The 18,102-nt window shown below is 39.9% G+C and overlaps 1 protein-coding gene across 4 annotated transcripts in view; it reads left to right on the top strand.

Annotated features, from left to right (window-relative positions):
- The first annotated feature begins 863 nt into the window (after positions 1 to 863).
- fam49al (family with sequence similarity 49 member A, like) overlaps positions 864 to 18,102 on the top strand; it is a 32,588-nt gene continuing 15,349 nt past the window's right edge. The window contains exons 1-3 of one of the 4 annotated variants that reach the window (XM_087787493.1): positions 867 to 1,216; positions 13,599 to 13,687; positions 17,388 to 17,467. In XM_087787493.1, coding sequence (XP_087643619.1) covers positions 17,398 to 17,467 — 70 coding nt within the window. In that variant the 5' untranslated portion in view covers positions 867 to 1,216; positions 13,599 to 13,687; positions 17,388 to 17,397. Of the gene's footprint in view, positions 1,217 to 13,598; positions 13,688 to 14,353; positions 14,694 to 17,387; positions 17,468 to 18,102 lie in introns of those variants that run through there. The other 3 variants (XM_087787490.1, XM_087787492.1, XM_087787491.1) reach the window with 3 other exon arrangements.

Raw genomic sequence — 18,102 nt, 5'->3', positions numbered from 1 at the left:
TGAATTGTAATCAGACTTTTACTTTTTAGATTTTCACCTGCCCTCAGCAGATTCTGATTTGATGAAAAAACATATAACATTTAACATTCATAGAAGATATCAAAGTTGCTGGTTAAAAAAAAGTTCCCAGAAAACAAATATAAGTGGTTTATAGAAACATGAGCAAATCCAGGAATGATTGTCTGATTATAATAATATTTAAGATGATTTTTAACTGTATATTACATCTAAAATAAATATTTATTATTATGGTGTCACATCAGTCTATTTCTCAGTCAGAGCACACAATTTGTATCTGATTTTTGTAAACAAAGTTTAATATGTTTTAGTGTTATATATTGATAATTATAATGTCATCACCAGGTATGAAACAAACAGACTCAAGTAAATGCTGTAAGATTTTATAATGAGTTTGGAACTTTAAGTGCTTAAGTGCTAAAGCGGCCTTAAGTCGAACCCCCAGACACACGGACACGTTGTAAAAGTCATTAGCATCGACACAAACAAAGCGAACTTTGGTCCATCCTGCAGCAGATGATGCTCTCCTGCACCCACACGCCTGGTAAAAATACTTCCGCGCTCACAATGATTCACTTTCACACTGTGTGGACAGAAAAAAAGTCACTCTGCTACTGGAACAATGTCAAACACAATGCAACACCACAATACAACACACACGTGCTCACAATAGAGCCCCCCCTCCTTCCTCTTTTTTTTTTTTTTTTTTTTTGCCAGCAGGCAAGTGTGAGATGTTAGTCAAGGGGGAGGGGGTGTTGTGAGGACATGTGTGTGTGTGTGGTGGGGTCTTTGTGAGCAAGAGTGGTGGGAGGAGACGAGGGAGGAGGAGGGCAGTGTTCCATTTCTCATAGACCAACAGCTGCTGTCTTTAGTGCAGGGAGAAAGCGAGGGAGAGGAACAGAGAGAAAGAGAGAGAGAGAGAGAGAGAGAGAGAGAGAGAGAGAGAGGCGGGAGGCTGCGTGGCGTGAGGCAGTGCGTGTGCTCTGTGTCGAGGTGAACCCACAGCCTGCTGGCTCACTCGGATAAAGGATCCTCTTGAAGGAGAGAGAAAAGAGACTCCTGGTCCGAGCTCGCCGTCCTCCTCTCGCAGCAAGCTTCCATCCCTGTGACCGCTCTCCTCTTTGTTCCTCGCATCCGTCCACCGAGAAGGACAGAGAAGCAGCAGCAGCAGCATCCTCCTCTCTGCACACCCGGGCCGGTAAGATCTCGCTCTTCTGGTTCGAGGCTCCGTTCAGGTCCCACCCTTTGAGATGCCGGGGCGAGGAAGCGTTAGACTGTAGATGGAGGCTGAGAGTATTTTTTTTTTTTTAAGTAGAGGAGGCAGATGGGGGTGAGTAAAAGGGGTTGAATGTGCAGGGACGAGAGTGGGTCAATATCCCGGGGTGGGGTGTGTGGGGGGCTGATTGAAGCCCAAGTGGACGGTCAACTGGGACTCCCGCTGCAGTGCAAAGCAGCACAGTCATTGCCGAACACACACCTCAGCCAGGAAGTGTACCTTTTTTTCTTCTTTTGCGTTGACATCGACCATCGGCAGGAAGCAGCCGACACACACACATGCCTCTCGGTGAGCTTTTGAGATGCGAGCTGGGATATCTGACCTAGAACCATCACTTAACTCGACCCCCGAAGGGTTGAAGGAGTTGAAGTATTGGAGGGGAACAATTGTCCATAAGAAGGGTGGATGCAATGAGAGGAGAGAGGTGGATAGGGGGGGGGGGGGAGGCGAGGAGGGAGGGAGGGAGGGAGGAAAATACTGAATGGAGGGATGAATGACTGAATGAGCGATTTTCAGGTGATGTAAATTAGAGGGAGAGGACAGTGTGTACAGAGAGCAGTGACGGCACAGGTTACGTCTTACAGTAGAATGAATGGAACAAGCTCACTGTGAAGCAACCACCGACTTCTCCTTCAGCTTTAAACCTCCACTGGTCGGATTTCTTTCCACAGATATTAACGTTGATTTTCTAGAAGCTCTAGCCCATCAGTCTTCCATCCTGCTGTCATACAGCGGCCACAAAGACCACGCCTGGTGACACGCATGTACATGTGATGCAACTACATTTGAGGTGATGAAATCCGTGATGCTGATGATAGTCAGGACACCAAGTGACGTGAAGCAGCTGAAAAGAGCAGATTCACGGAGGCTGCTACGGTATTTACTCTGCTGTTGCTAGGACACTCCCTTTGAACGTTTTAACTGAGCCATCTCATTGGCCCGCGCCGATGATGCAAGATTCCCTCACCCCAAATCTTTCCTGAGCGACCATGGAAACATGCCCGTCTGCATTTCCTCCTCCGTCCTCGTCGCTCCGTTGTCTCACGGCCACCTCCTCTTTGTCATCCGTCTCCCATTTTCCACTTGTCCTCGACATCCACGCTTCTGCATCATTATCTCTAATTACACACATCTCTGTAGACGCACCAATCCTTCTTTGTGTCGCCCTCACACCAGCGCCGTGGGTTATTCAGAAAAACGTACACAGTACAATCACATTACAGTTAATGTAAAACAAATCACTCTCTTAGTCTTCAGGACTATCTTCTTCTTCTACCACGTATCTGAGGTTAGGTCGCAGAGGAACGAGGCTAAGAATTTCATTTTCCCATAAGCTTTTCTATAGTTCTTACGGGAAAATACTGGGCTGTCCCCAGGCAAACAGAAGGCATAGTCTTTAGATATAGTCTTTAATAAGGAGACACCGTAAAAAGGTTTCCCAAGCTACCAGAAAAGGCTACTCTTGATGTGAAGGATCAGTGATTATACTTTGAGTCTCTGCTGAATGACTGAGCTCATCTCATTGGAGAGTCTAGGTGCTAATTTATATTTTAAAAAAGTTCTCCATCTCTACCCAAAGTAAGTGACCATAAAGGAGAGTAGAAACAAACTGTAGATCGACCAGTCAAGCCAGAACTTTGGCTTTTGGCTCAGCTCTTTCTCTGCCACTCCAGACTTTATAACTGAGGAAAATGCACCAATCTGCATGGTTGTATCACGCTTTATATTTCCCTCACGCTTAAACAAAAAAAACCAAATCCCCCTAAGCAGGAAACCACCCTTCTTCAGATCATGGTCTAGGATTTCTTGAGCTGATAATCATCCTGGCCACTTCATATTTGGCTGTCAAGGTACCACATCATTTCCCTCAAGCCAATTCGGTGACCCTCTAGGCCATGGATGCACCCAAAAAAAATGATTTTACCCCAAAATAGTGAGCAGAACGAGCACTAAAGGACAACACTGGTGGATTCAATCACTTTCTGGAAAGGAATCTTAGAGACGTGGCTAATTTAATAAGGAAAGAACCCTTTCAAAAATATCTGGGACCAGTTTTTTTTAATTTGACGCATCTTTCAGACGCAGAGATCTAAGAAAATAAAACAAGATGTTAAATCATGAAAGTTAATATCTTGAAGATGTATTTCATATTTCGCCTTGACTGAAAGGACACCAGAAGATCCTCGTCTTTGTGACCTCGCAAATCATCGGTGAAATTTTTATAGTTTTGTCCTCAAGTGAAAGACAGTTGCGTTCGGTGAAATTGCTGAAAGTAGGTTACAGAGAGTAGCAATAACAAGGTTTTGTTCAGTATCCGTGAGGACAATCGTTTTATTGCAAAGGGAAGGTCAAACACTTTGTCCTTGGAATACTGGTTTGGCTCACTAGGCAGTAGTAGAAGCGGTTCATGGTTTCATTTCCTCACTCTCAGTTTGATTATCTTGCTTACTGTGTTAATGCCATAATGTTGTGAGTATCAGGGATATTAAGGAAGAAATACATCTGACCCTCCACATGTGGACGCCCTAGCAGATAATGGTGCAACACTGTGAAGACAACAGCTACACAACTCTCCTTTGGCTACATACTGCTAGCTTTGAAATTAAAGGTAGCCGACAATATTTGTTAGATCATTCCATTCCCTATGTAGCCACCATTCTCATGACTTTTAAAGCAAATGTTGACAGTTTTTGCATGACACAGAGTCAAGAAACTAAGTTTTCCAGCACCCACAGAAGATGTAAAAGGCCTTTTAAAAGATTGATGGACCGGCCCTTTTGGGAGGGACTCAAGTAGCCGCTATGGTCGTGTCTGAGAAATAGCACTTAGGTAAAATACTAACAAATAAACTTGGTTGACTTGCCACAAGCCCTGATGCGAGTATCACACAAACATGGAAGAGAGACTACAATAGTCATGTCACGTTGATATAATGAAAATTGTTAGTGTTTTGTTTCGCCAAAATACTCTTAGAAACACAAAGCTATCCAGAGGGAACATTCCTGGACACATTAGGAGACTCTCAGTCATTAGTAAATTATTAAGTGGTTTCGGATAAATAAAAATAAATGAATAGTAATAAAAGAATGCTAAACTGTAGAATTTAATGAAATACAAACCTATTAAGTCTAAATACATTTTATTTCAGCTGTTACAGACCACTCACGTCTCACACATCCAACCATCTGTTCAAAGAGTCACAGCAATACAAGTAACATATAATATCCTTTTTGCATTACACTACTTTCATGTTCTTATTGGTCAATTATTAATGGCGCGGCATTACTACTTATAAGGTAAACAGCGAATCTCTGAATTTGGATAATGTTTTCATTAATGTCTTACTGAGACTTCAGAGGCCTTAAACCTTAAACTTTAATCCATTACAATCTATATGAGTATCAAAGACTCCTATTGTGTATCTGAGAAAAACTATTTCTTTCAAAATCTAATGGCATGAAACACCTTTTAGAAGGCTCAGGTCTCACATGTCTCCTATTTGGCATTATAAGATGTTGTTTTTTTTACATCACTTATTTGAGTATTGCATTTGCAACTACAGATCTTTGTGCCTAAACTGTCCATCTGTCCTGAAACAGCATCTGCTGACCCAACATCTGCCACTTTATTCTGCTGGTGTTGCTCCTTTGGTTTTCCATTTGAGTTGCCGAATCATCTGTGTCGTCGGACTGGGATGGGAATTAGTAATTTGATCCTCCTCTACCTGGTAATCTTTATTCCATTAGTGTCAGAAATCATGGATTAGGCTTGACCGGTCCAGACCAGCCATGATCCTTTGACATATGGAGCACTGGACGTAGCTTTACATGTTTTAAATTCATGTTTTGGACACAAAGATTCCTGTGACTCCGAGTCTAAAACCAGCGTTAACGGTGAACTTCAATGTGAACTCAAAGTCTTTTTCTATCACAAATGTATTTTATCCAATCGTGGATGTGAGCCAAATAAATTGGTAACACACAATTTAACCTTATTTATAGGTGGAGCTACTCCTTTGACCATAGCTTTAGAATGCATTAGAATGAGTCACACTATCAAAAACATCACACATCTATTAACAGATTCACTTTAGTCTTAGAAAGTGCTAGCGTGTTTACAAACACAACGATAGGCATTTGAGGTTTTCGTGCAACAAGCAAGTTTGTAGGGGTAGAATCGTAAAATAATTTTCTTGAAAAATGATTTCATAACATTTTGAATGATGAGATGATGTACGAAAGAGACACAGATTAAGAGGAAGACAAATCGAGTTGAGCTCACAATTAGGATTTGAGCTCAAAATCACTTATGTATGTCAGAATATGAAAGATATGAAACACGAGTCACTTTCCAGTCTGTCGTGTAATGTCAGATTCTTTCTTGGCTCACGTCTCAAATACTGTTTCCTCATAAGGATCATCAACTCTCTAGTTTTTCTGATTCCCAGAGGCCCTGGGAAGAAATCGAAGAGCCTCTGTAAATGTCTGACTGATGTAAAACTGTATGCAGGAGAAGAAAAAGACGGAGAGAGCAGTGTTTGGAAAGAAAAAGTGAAACTACTGTTTCTGCTCAGGGACACATGGGGGAAGTTCATCCACAGCGTGGATCCAGAGAAGGGTGAGGCCGAGGGATTTAGATGTCCAGTGCATCCGAGATAAACCGCTCACTCTCTGTGGAAATAAAGGACCAGACTTATGTTTTCGATGTAATCTGATTACCGCAGCTTTGTGCACTAGCTACATTATCGAGGCTCGTTGTCTTTGAACGGATTGTCGCTACGCTAATTTCTATGTATCTTCTTAACTCTGAGCCCCGGGTTAGATCAATATCACCAAATTAAGCTGATGGGAGTAAAAAGACCACATTTTGGGAGGAGAGGAAATGAACCGGATTGCAGATAAAGAGACATCGGGGTAGAGGGCCCTCCTTTATGACTTGTTCCACAGATCAACCATTTAACTCATGTGGTTTCACTATTTTTATTTTGAATTTTGATACAACTGAAATGTTCTTGTGTGTACTTAAACACATGCAAACTCAGTGTATGAACAAAAACCTACACATTGATTTTTTAAGAGAAGATGCAAAGGTTTGCATCTTATAAAGGTAAAAAAAAAACATATTTACAAATATAAAAATGGTTAAGAAGTGAGTGTTAAGGGAAGAAATTCCTTCTTAAACTGGGCACAATCTGAAGTAGCCAACCTGAGGGCAACTCTGCCGACAGACTTTTTTTGCATGTCTCAAATGAGGGTGTGTTAATTGTTGTGTATGTGTAACAGTGCACACATGGCTGCAGTGACATAAGTGAGGCAACGTTGCAAAAAAGTTTGAAAGAGAGAGACATTGTTTACTCTTATGTCAAAGTTGACTAAAAATGCATTTTTTAGCTTATCGCTATTATTGTATTGAATTTTCTGTTTTTGCCTCTAGGAGGATTATTATTATTTTCACTTTATCATGATTAAGCTCATGTTTAATATTGTCTGTTTTGTGGCTACATTGCTACAGAAGTGAGTGAAATGACAATAGAAAAAGGAAAAGAAAAAAAAATACATTTTTCAAATATTTTGATACTATTTTTCTAGTAGACAAGGGGTCTCCGATTGAACTATCTATCAAGTTTGAGTTATTGCTAGTTTTTGTTCCAGCCAAACTAGAGTTCATTGTTTAACCAATCAGATGTCAGCATACTATAATCAGTTAATTGTCAGAAAAGCAGACACCTGATTGGTTAAACTGTTTACTCCTGTGGGGCAGGAACCACTGCCTGCACCGACTCTGACCTTTTCTGGATCAATTGTAGAAGACTTTGCTTGACTATTCGGTGTGTTCCAGCTAGAAACACACATACAGCATCAGTGGAATGCACGCATCATGCTGGACACAGTGGTCTGTCAGTGGTGAAGCAGTAGAACCAAGAACTAACAAGTGTCCTCGTTGATGTTTTGTCACAGTGAAAAATGTAGCGAGGTTGATGATGGAATTTACCACTTGAGATCAATACCATTTTTATTTAGGAATGCTATCAGAAGTGCACTAAATGGAAAGCCTTATTCAGTTGGCATTAACCAACTCTTTAAATCCACCCAACTCACATTCATCTTTCCTCGTGTCTCTACAGACTGGCCATGACAAAAACTAGAATGTGTCTCAAACATTTTGCACCTGTTTTAAGTTGCCCATGCAATCGTGGTAAATCACCTGAAATTCATGGTTGAGCTGCCACAGCAGATTTATAGATGGCGCATTGTCATGCACACGCACTGGGATCTCAGGAAAGACTGCCTCAGGGTACAGATGAAAGATAAAATAAACACTATTCATATTGCTCAACTATTGATTTTGATTTTTTTTTTCTAGTAATTGTCTGTTTCTTTGAGAATGATGGAATATCAGTTTCTCTTCCTAAAACTCAAATTCACAATATGTTCAATATGTGTTCAAAAACCACTAACCAATCAGACAGTGAGCCTTCCAACACGACTTCAAATTGCTTGTAGGATGAATAGAGGTTTTTCTATAATGATCAGGAGGAACCCACTGTGGCATTAGGACCGACAGAAACACTGATAAAAGATTGAAGGAGACTCGAAGGACGAAATAGATCACAAGCCAGTGAGACGCTGGGGAGTTCAGTTCAAAGTGCCTTTATGTGCTGATTTTACGGAAGTCCTTTGTTGTCTACTTCACTCTGGTTTACACGCTCGTGGAGACACTTGCCCGACAACAAACACAGTTGTTCGCCCTGAGAGGACATTAAACTGACAACTATACACACAAAGAACGGCTGTGACTCTAATCACTCCTCATCTAAGCTGAACCTGTGTCAATATGTTCTGAAATATAAGAGTTTCCCTACAGCAACACTTGAACTAATAGATTCATATGGTACATTTCATTTGAACTCACATGTCAAAAATGTAAGCCAAACATGTTGAGACACTGTCCTCAAATAGTCAACTTTATCTGACAAGTGACGAAAAGCAAAGTGGCCATGATTGTCTTTGCTAGAAAAAAAGGGTAGAAACCACATTCACAGTAACAGTAAACAGTAAACAGATTTCCGAAACCATAAAAGTGAATTTGATTCATCCCTATAAGGATTGCCAGATCTGATCGTTAAGCTTCCTGCAAGAAATGGGTCACCTATTTTTCAAGAACGCCTTCAAAATGTTTGAAGCAGAGAAGATCACAATAAGTACTCATTAAATCAATCATACAAAAAATCTTCATTCAGAATACCAGCTAAAAATGGTGTGTGTAAGGGTAAGATACATTTGTCTAAGAATTATAACGAGGAATCCCAGACTTTCTACCCTATTTTCCTGGAAATTATATAATCCCTGAAAATAACACCAAGCAGTTTTGTTTCGTTTTTATCTCAATCATGTAGTCAACCCTTTTCCTTTGTGCGTCCAGACATGCTGCTCAGAATCATAACGCTCACTTGCCACTGGCCTCTTATTGGTCACCATGCTGGACTTACTGTCTAGTGTGCTGGATGTGATGGGGGGGATGGGCAGTCACTGGAGAGCCATTACCACAATTCCATTTCTCTCTTGCTCGCCATCCTTTACACTATCATGCAGTGTCTCATTTGTGTGTCCATATCTCTCCCTTTGTGGCTTTCCCTTGAAATGCTGTGAATGTCTGCATCTCATAACCAATTAGGAGGCATTCATTTTTCTTTGTGGCAACGGAGACGTCGGTTTGTTACTTTGAATTCTTGTGGAAAGTGGAAAGAGTTGTGCAGAGAAGGGAACTCGTCGTCAAATGAAGAAGCCGATAAGAGCAAACTAATGTCACAATGACAGTAACTTCTTTAACTTCTTCTTCTGTTGATGAAATTGTCACACTGGAGACTTGCAGCCTTTCATTGAGCAACTTGGATTCCAGTTGACTCTGACATGAACAATGTAAAGTGTAGAAAGTAGCTCCAGAACAAAACAGACTAAAACGTGGCAAGGTATGAATGACACCTCTGCTTTCTTTCCTAAATGGTTGAGAACAATTCTGTTTTTGTCAGATGCTATTGTTGCTGCTTGTAAGTGTGAGTCTTACATCTTCAACTAGACCAACAAAAGGAACCATCCCATGTGTGGCTCTGGTCAGTTGGACAGTGAAATGGGTCATATTTTGGGAAGTCACAGCAAATTGTCAACAGGCAGATGTTTCTTTTTGTGAAGACGTACAAAGCTGGGTCAACAACTGAACAAAGGGATTAAGAAGTAGAAGTCTGAATGTGTTGACATGTGAATAGCCATTTTTGCATTCACTATCACTTACAAACTTATCTTAAATAACAGAAACGTTTCTCAGCAATGTCTATTCATTCAAATTCTCCCTTGATATTATATCACATTTTTGACTTAAGGTTGACTTTAGGCCGAGTATTAAAGTAGGGAAGCTTAACTTACGTCCTTACTATGGAAGCTTTACATCCTAGTGATCCAATGGCTTCTTGATGGACACGCGACCAGATATCAATTTGTAAATCTCAAATAAACACTGCTGCTGTCAACTACACTCAATAATGTTTGATCTTCAAAGTGGTCCAAAATTGAATAAGAAGTCAACTTTTTCATTATGACCTCGTCAAGAAAATACTATCAATGATTAGATTTGACATTTAGTCCCTGAGTCTATTAATGTTGCATCTTGGAAGGAGCATTCATGCTCTCCATCTGCTTCTCTGCTCACTGATGACAGTGTTCAGAGGATGACTGTCATCATCCATGATGGACAGTAGTTTGTCCAGTGATCTCCTCTCAGCAACTGTCACCAGTGAGTCCAGCTTCATGACAACCACAGAGCCAGCCCTCCTGATCAACCTGTCCAACCTGTTGACACTCCTCTTGGACACATTCCAACCGAAACACACAGCTGCATAAAATAATTATATATATAAAATAATTATATATATATATATATTAGCGGCAAGCTAATCTGGTCTGCTTCAATTAGTAGTGTTGTATCAGTATTTAGACGTATAGTCTTTGGTTTGATGTTTCTTGAGATATTGAAATAATAGTCACAAAAGCTCTGCTGTTGACCGACTGTGACAATTGTATGAATTGTCCATGGAGAAGCTTTCTTTTTCTTAATTGTTATGTAAAGAAAATAAACATTAGTTGTTTTCTAAAAATGGTCAAGATTTGTAATTCTGATCAGCTGATCACAATAATGGGATCATGCTTATGCTGGTGCCGATCTACTTCTGATACTGGTGCACCTTTAAGATAAAGTAAGTTGTAAGTAAACATATCCATTAATGTCATTTTTCTTTGGACACTGATGATGCTAGTTGGGTTTAAAACATGAAAGCCACACTGTTTATTACCCAATCAGAAGCCCTTTACACAAAGTTATCATGGCCCAAACCAAAAGATCCGATTCCACATGAAGATTCCACATGAAGATTCCACATGAAGATTCCACATGAAGATTCCACATTGCTAAGTTTGGCCTCCCTTGACCTTCTTGTGGGACTCTCTGTTTTTCTGCTCCACGTCTAACCCCTGAGAGGAGGAGAGATCAATACACATTAGGTAATTTAGCTGAAGAGAACATCAGTAAACCGAAGCTCAGCAAGGTAACGGACCAGTGACTCTGGAGTGGACATTGAGATTTACTACTGCTGCGTGATGGTGCCATACACTCACAAGATTAAGAGGACTGCTGTTTAGCCATCAATCGCCATGAAAACCACAACATGTAGGAGAATCTGAAGCTCAGTTTCCCTGGCAACTACCTTTCACATCAATCTGCTCTCTCTTGCCAGGAGAGACGCAGTGATGCAATTGCAGCAGCCGTCGTGTTCACTATTGTTCCACTAGTTCTGGTACCAAGACAAAGAGATGAGAAACATTTTTGGAAACAGATCTCCAGCAAAAGACACAGTTCAAGGCTTATTAATGAATGAGCAGAACGTGTTGGATGTATCATTTTTTTTTTAGAAACAATGATGTGCTACACCTTTTTGTTGTTTTCACGAGCTGAAATATGACTATGAGGACTGGTTCCAGTCCTTTATAATCACATGAGCAAATAACACTAAGATACAATAAAAGTCACAGCTAGCCCAAGTGAATGCTGAGCAAATGCTGACCTAAAACACAAGTGCATGTCAAGTATTTATCTAATGAATGCTTTTTATACTTTCATTCTGACTTTTTCCTGATGTTGGTCTGGATCTGCAAGATTTCTACCTTAAAATACTTTTTTCTATCTGGTCAAGATCTCCATCACAGCCAATAGAAGCACTTTTACTTTTGAAGCTAATTGCATTATTGGTTATTTGTCAATGTTTACAAGCTCAGTTTTCCAGTTCATGTTGTTGTTTTAAGTTAGGTGCTGGTCAGAGACAATAATAATGCTACAAAACGTAAAATAAATCTCAGAGAAAAAAGCATGACTAAGTGGCGGCTGGCCCATAGAGGGCGCTGGGGCAGTGTTTTTTAATTTCTTTATTCTTTTTATATTTTATTTATCATTATTATTTCAGTGACGTCACTTTTATGTAACTCAGCCAATCATACGTCACAGCTAAAGCAACAGAGAAGCTGCGTCTCTAATTTTGATTTTGGGGCGCTGGAAAAAGCGACCCTGATGATTGTCTCATGCAGAGACGTGCGGTTAGGGTAGGCAGGTGAGGCAGTGCCTCACCTCTCAATGTGCAGCCCATCAAAAACTGTGTTGATACATTTTGTCCTTAAACATTCTTCAATATTTATCTTTTCATGATAATAAACCTTAGCCTTTTTTACGTAAATCCACCCAATCGCGGAAGGCACCACAACACATTAACCAATCAGAAGCAACATAAGGCGGGTCTCTCCTACAATACAGCTTCACTACTTACACAGACAGTATTGTGTGATTGAGTCACTGTAACCAAACAACATTTTACAAATACAGCGCTGACATTGTGCTGTCAAGCTAACCGTCGATCGGGATTTTCCGATCATGAGCCTTAAATCCGGAGTTCTCGCTAAACTTTACGGTAAATTCCCCTCAGTAGGAGGAAATAAACGTTCAACTTTCAAATTAAGAGCATTTAATCAGCTGCGTCTTCCTTGTAATCCTTTATCATTATGGTCATAATCTATACTGTTTAAATTCACGTATGCCAATCCTTTTTAAAATTATTAATTAATTTTTTTAATTAATTCATCCTTTCTATATCTATTGATTGTTAAAAACTAATTTCGATTTTCAGCCAATTGAAAGGTCTCAGATCATTAAATATGGCAGGTTAAAGATTTTGAATATAGAATTTTAAATAAATTGATAATTAAAACGTTATATTTCAGCTATGACTTATATCAATGTCAGAGATGACAGGTTTATGATGCTATAAATCAATATTCACCCACAATCGATGACTGCCAAAGATTTAGAGGATGTAGACTAACATCCCATAAAATATCACAACAATTCAACATAGTTAATTGGTTTTATATACATATATACTTGGGTTAATATACTTGTAAATCTGACACTAAAGGAGTCAGTGCCTCACCAACCATGATCCTCACAGCTCGTCACTGGTCTCACGTAATAGTAAACAAATTGGTAGCATGAGACAAGTTTTTGGAAGTTTGAGGACGTAAAGTTTGTCCTGTACGATTCCCGCTCTCGACCTTTAAACTTTACTTGAGTTTTGTTTTTTCTAATTTTTAAAGCATAATAACTATTATTATTCATCATTAGCTGTCTAAGTGACTAGAAAAGAGCCCGACCTAGAATATTTTTCACCAGTCGCCACTGTAACAACTATATTTCTGAGTGGTGAAAAGCATTGTTAGGTTAAAGGAAGCTTCTATGCTAGTTGAGGACATGAACCAAACATTGGGGACAAGGCATCTTCCATGTGAATAGCTAAAAAGCTGATGCTGGACATCATTTGAATTTTGCTTATCCTGACAGAAAATGTTCTCCATAAATGCAATAAAATATTATTTGATGAATAGAAGCAAACGATAACTACCGTTCTTGATTCAATACAGTTTATTAATTGTTCATTTTTCATACTTATATTGATCATATTTAGTTTTCAGCCAGCTGCTGACTTGCTGGTTTAGTCCGTGGTCATCATGAACACACGAGAGATCAACAACTTAAGGACTATTGTAAAGGTTGTGTTACAGGTGATTAACTTCCCTCATGAATCTTTGTTTTCTATTGCTAATAGGATTTTTATTATGTGGTATACAGCTGTTTCTAAACTTTTATCTCCGCTCACCTTTCTTTCAAACAGTGTAAGGTTGGATACTGACCTTGTCTCATTTGTTTGTGTCAGGTGGTGGTGCTGATGCTGTGACTACTGTGTGGAGCCACAAGCCCTGGTTGATGCAGTGAAGAGTTCCAGAGGGATTATCGCAAACAAAGGTAGGAATAAAACAGGAGGACACAGGAGAGGGGGGGCTTACTGTATGTTCCTTGGAGGCATGATGGGAGTTATTCCGGGCTGAGATGATGAGTTGATAATAAATAGAGTTGAGCTGCTGAATCACTTCTTCAGTGATGGAACAACGCGTTGTTGTGGTCACAGGGATGCAGATGGCGATATGAAGTTCAAGTGATATTATTAGAGACAAGCGAGCGTGCCGCTCTCTCTGATGAAGAGCCTCTGACGGCAATGAAAGAAGCCGACTCACTCCGCCGTTAGCTTCCAGGTTTCGCTTTTTTGGCAGCCATGTGGGAACCAACTGCGTCTGTACAAGGACTCAAGGAGCCACTTGGCTTTCCATTTTCCTTGCCAGACTACAGATGAGCTCTGTGTTCAGTGGAGGTCACCCCGCACAAGACAAACACTCTTTACTTTTATGCCAATATTAGCGCCTAAGATAGAGAAACACACCGCAGCTCACTTCCTACATCCGTCATGTTCCGACCCGTTTAAACGCTGGCCCATTGAGAGACTCCAGTTCTTAGCTAGAGCTTCTGCACAATCTATTTTTTTTTTTGTCAGGGAGTTGATAGAGAAACTGTAGCGTGCAGCAGGAAGTGATGACTGAACCCGAACGTCACACTCAAAACAGAGAAGTGAGCTCGAGGCTGTAACGACACAAACGATGGAGTCATCTGACGTGAAACGAAGAGACAACAGGGACACGCAGTACAAATAGACAGAAGCTGTACTCGAAGAAATCTTTTTAAATTGTTTTTTTTTTAAGACAACGTTGTAAACTCAAGTGTTAAAAAAAGAGAGAAACCGCACGCCTCGGAATATAAGTTAAAACAAGAAGTGAGAAGTTAACACAGAGAGAAAGAGAGAGAGGCAAAGAGAGAAGTAAAACGACGAATAGAATTAAAAAACAAATAGACTTAGATTTGCAGTAGAACGTTCGGAAACAAAAGACGTGAGCTGAAGGAACAATCGAGGAAAAACAGGGTAAGAATCGGGCTTGTGATCTTTTTGCTGGGTAAATTTGGTTGTTTTATTATTTCTTACCCTGAACACAGACGGTTCACCAGATCCAGCTTTGTTCCTGATTTGTTTTTGCCTTTGTCTCGACTTAACTTCTGCTTATAGTTATTCATTTTATTTTCTGTTAGCTCTAAATGGCAGCTGGGGAAGAATATAGTGTGGATTGACTATATACATCAAGACGATGAGAAATCCAACGTGAGTCGATAGGAACTCCTTTTGAAGGATCACACATTTACAATTGCTTCTAATAACACACGGTGTGCTTCGTAACATACAAAAAAATGTAAACATCTGACTCTCGATGTAATGACGCTGAGGTTTTGAACGCAGCGGTCGGATAGCTTCATGGTAGTTAGCAGCTGAGAGGTGACTACATGATGTTTGTGGAGGATGGATGCTTTTCCAGCACCGCCTTTGCTGCGGAAGATATCACCAGGCCAACGGTATCCTGGCAACAGTCACCCGAGCACTGCTTTCAGGATGGACCACACGCTGCTTCACATTCACCGCTTGTGTGTGTGAAAATGTACATGCTAATATCACGCACACTTTTGCCTATTCACGTGTCAGAAAGCTTCTAAGAAAGATTCTAGTGGCAGCTTTTGACTCTCGGATGAGGACACGCCTTTGAAATCACCTCCAGAGATACGAACTCCGTCATGAATATATTCATGGTCTTTTCATCTCCGAGCAGGCGGTCTAAAGGTCAGGAGAGGATGAAGGCCACTCATTTTCAGAGAAGCTCCAGCCTGTGTTTGTGGCTGATGTAGAGATATTTCCTATGCTACAACAGGTAGTGAAACTAAACATTTGCGCTTCCTCTACAGTGACGCGTCTGTAATTGTCTTAGAGCTACATCGCACTCTTCTTGCTCAGGCATGTGGCAGTAGACATACATAAACAGCAGGTTAATGGATCAAGCACTTAAACAGAAAGTAATGTCGATGGTGTTGATACAAAAATGTTAACATTTTAAAAATATCTTTCCCTGGATTTTTGGACATGTATCCCAATTATTTCCAAATATATATTAAGTCAAGTATTAATAATGTGATGAATTCAATTCTTTTTGCCAATTTAAAGATGTCGGTCACGACATGATCACATTTTATGTCTAAATCATTCACGCGATCGACTGAATTATGAATCAGACTCAGATCATGAGGGTTTAAGATCTGAGTGTTCTCATGAAGGAAAAGTGGCCTTTTAGGTCAGAAAGACATCAACTCATCCCACTGAATTTAAAGTCTCCACTGAAGCCTGAACAACTGAAACTCAGCTAACCTTTATGTCCAGGACAGCACCGTGGAAATATGTCCTTCAGTGTGGAGTTTGAATGTCAAACAACACACAGATGTGATTGACAACTAAAATTGTCATCAGTTTGTATAGACCCTCTACCACTTCAGGCATTTGCACCTGGTGCAAGTTTATGAAAGTTAAGTGCAACACAGTTCACTCTGTTATCTTAAACCCTTTACAGCATCTCCCTCAACATACCTGTCCATCAGTTTATATGACACTCCTCTAGCTTGCAAATCACATGCTAGTCCTACATGGTAGTGGGTGCAAACAGGATTGTAAAAAATGACTTGACTTTTAAATTGGCAGAGAGATAGTAACTGAGGTATATGGTACTTAATATAAAACATTGAAGTTGAGACACTACCAAGACTAGAAAGCATCTAACCAAGACAAGAACAAGAGTCTTCCAGAATGATATGAAGACTGAGACTGAGACAAAAAAACAACTCATTTGGAGTCAATTTTGACAACATTGTGTCAAGTTTTCTCTGTGGAGACTGTAAGAATTGTTTCCAATATTGTTGACCATGCCTGTCATGAGAGGAGAATAATAACTATTATACTTCAGCTCACTAGTATGGACCCAACCAGGGGAGAGAAAACCCAAGATCAAAATATTTTCACACAAATTTTGGATTAAAGATTAGCTGAGGAGAAAAAAATCGGTGCAAATGTTTACTTCCTGTTAGTGCCAGATTGGGTTGATGATTTCCTCACATTAACCTTTCCAAAAATATAGTTTAGTATAATATAGTTTTTCTCTTTGTTTATTAACTAATCTGTGTTTTCAAATTGGAGCAAAAGACCAGATTTTTTGCATGACGGACTTATTTATTGCCTTTTATCGCAGTAATACTGTAGTTAAACTACTGTAAAATGAAAGTAACAAATATATTTTTGTATAAACCTGCCCAACACCTGCCTGTGACCCTGAGCCCTTAGCACATCGACATGAACTCGACAGTTTTTCATTTAGCAAATGAAAACCCAAACGTCAGTGTCAGAACGTGCAACATCTGCAGCATAAAGAGCTTGTCACATCTATAGACTGCTGGGTATGAAGCACATTAGAGGAGAAGCTCCACACAAAGCAGACTTTTATTGGGTTACTAAATGGATTAAAACCATCTCTCAGCTCTCGCGACTCACAATGAGAGCGCTAAATGATTCTGTGCTGGGTTTAGGCCACGCTCTAATCAAATACATACTAGTGAGTGCAGAGAGAGGAAGGTGGACCGTTGTCTAGAAGCATGTCGAGGACATCGTGTTGTGTCCTCTTTGAATGTTCTTTCACTCGAGCTCCAAAGTTCTGCGAAACTGTATGCATTTTGTCATTTCCTTCCCGTCCAGGTCGCCAGCCATGGGGAACCTCATTAAGGTCCTTGGCAAGGATTTAGAGAACTGTCCTCATTTTTTCCTGGACTTTGAAAGTAAGTGACGAACTGGGGTCCGTGCACGTGCCTGTGTGCTTGTGAGAAGCCCGCTGGGATATGCCGGGGGGTTTGTCCGGTCATGAGCTGTCCAGTTATCGATGGTGTGATGGAGTGTTGTTGTGGATTTTTTTTTTTCAGAGCCTCTCTGGTCCCACTCCTGGTTCCTCTGCCAATACACACATAATGCATGTTGTGTATACAAGGGTTAAATTGACATGTAATTGGACTTCTAGTATCAACACTGATGTGTATAAAATGATACATTACAACTTAAAATATAAATAATATATATATATAGATATATACTGTATATATATACAATTTTTTAAACAATCCTTTTTATCTTTAAAAAAAGCAAACATTATCAGCTGTAACATTAAGACTACTTCCAAACATTATTGACAATGGTTAAACCAGTTCAACTTCACTGGCATGTTTTAATTGGTACTGACCACTGCGTAATGGGAAACCATTCAATAGTTTCAACTTTTCCCTACACACGTTTATGTGATCGAAAATATACAATAATACTGTGTATTGGGTGTTTTTGTCTCTCCCTTCACTGTTTTTTTTCACAGAAAACTATTGTTTTAAAAAAAAAATCGGGCACTACTGTACAAATTATCAATTTA

The sequence above is a fragment of the Callionymus lyra genome, chromosome 3 (genome assembly GCF_982586985.1).
Source record: "Callionymus lyra chromosome 3, fCalLyr1.hap1.1, whole genome shotgun sequence".
NCBI lineage: Eukaryota > Metazoa > Chordata > Actinopteri > Syngnathiformes > Callionymidae > Callionymus > Callionymus lyra.
The sequence above is the reverse complement of the archived record's forward strand: the minus strand, read 5'-3'. Positions and strand labels throughout refer to the sequence as shown.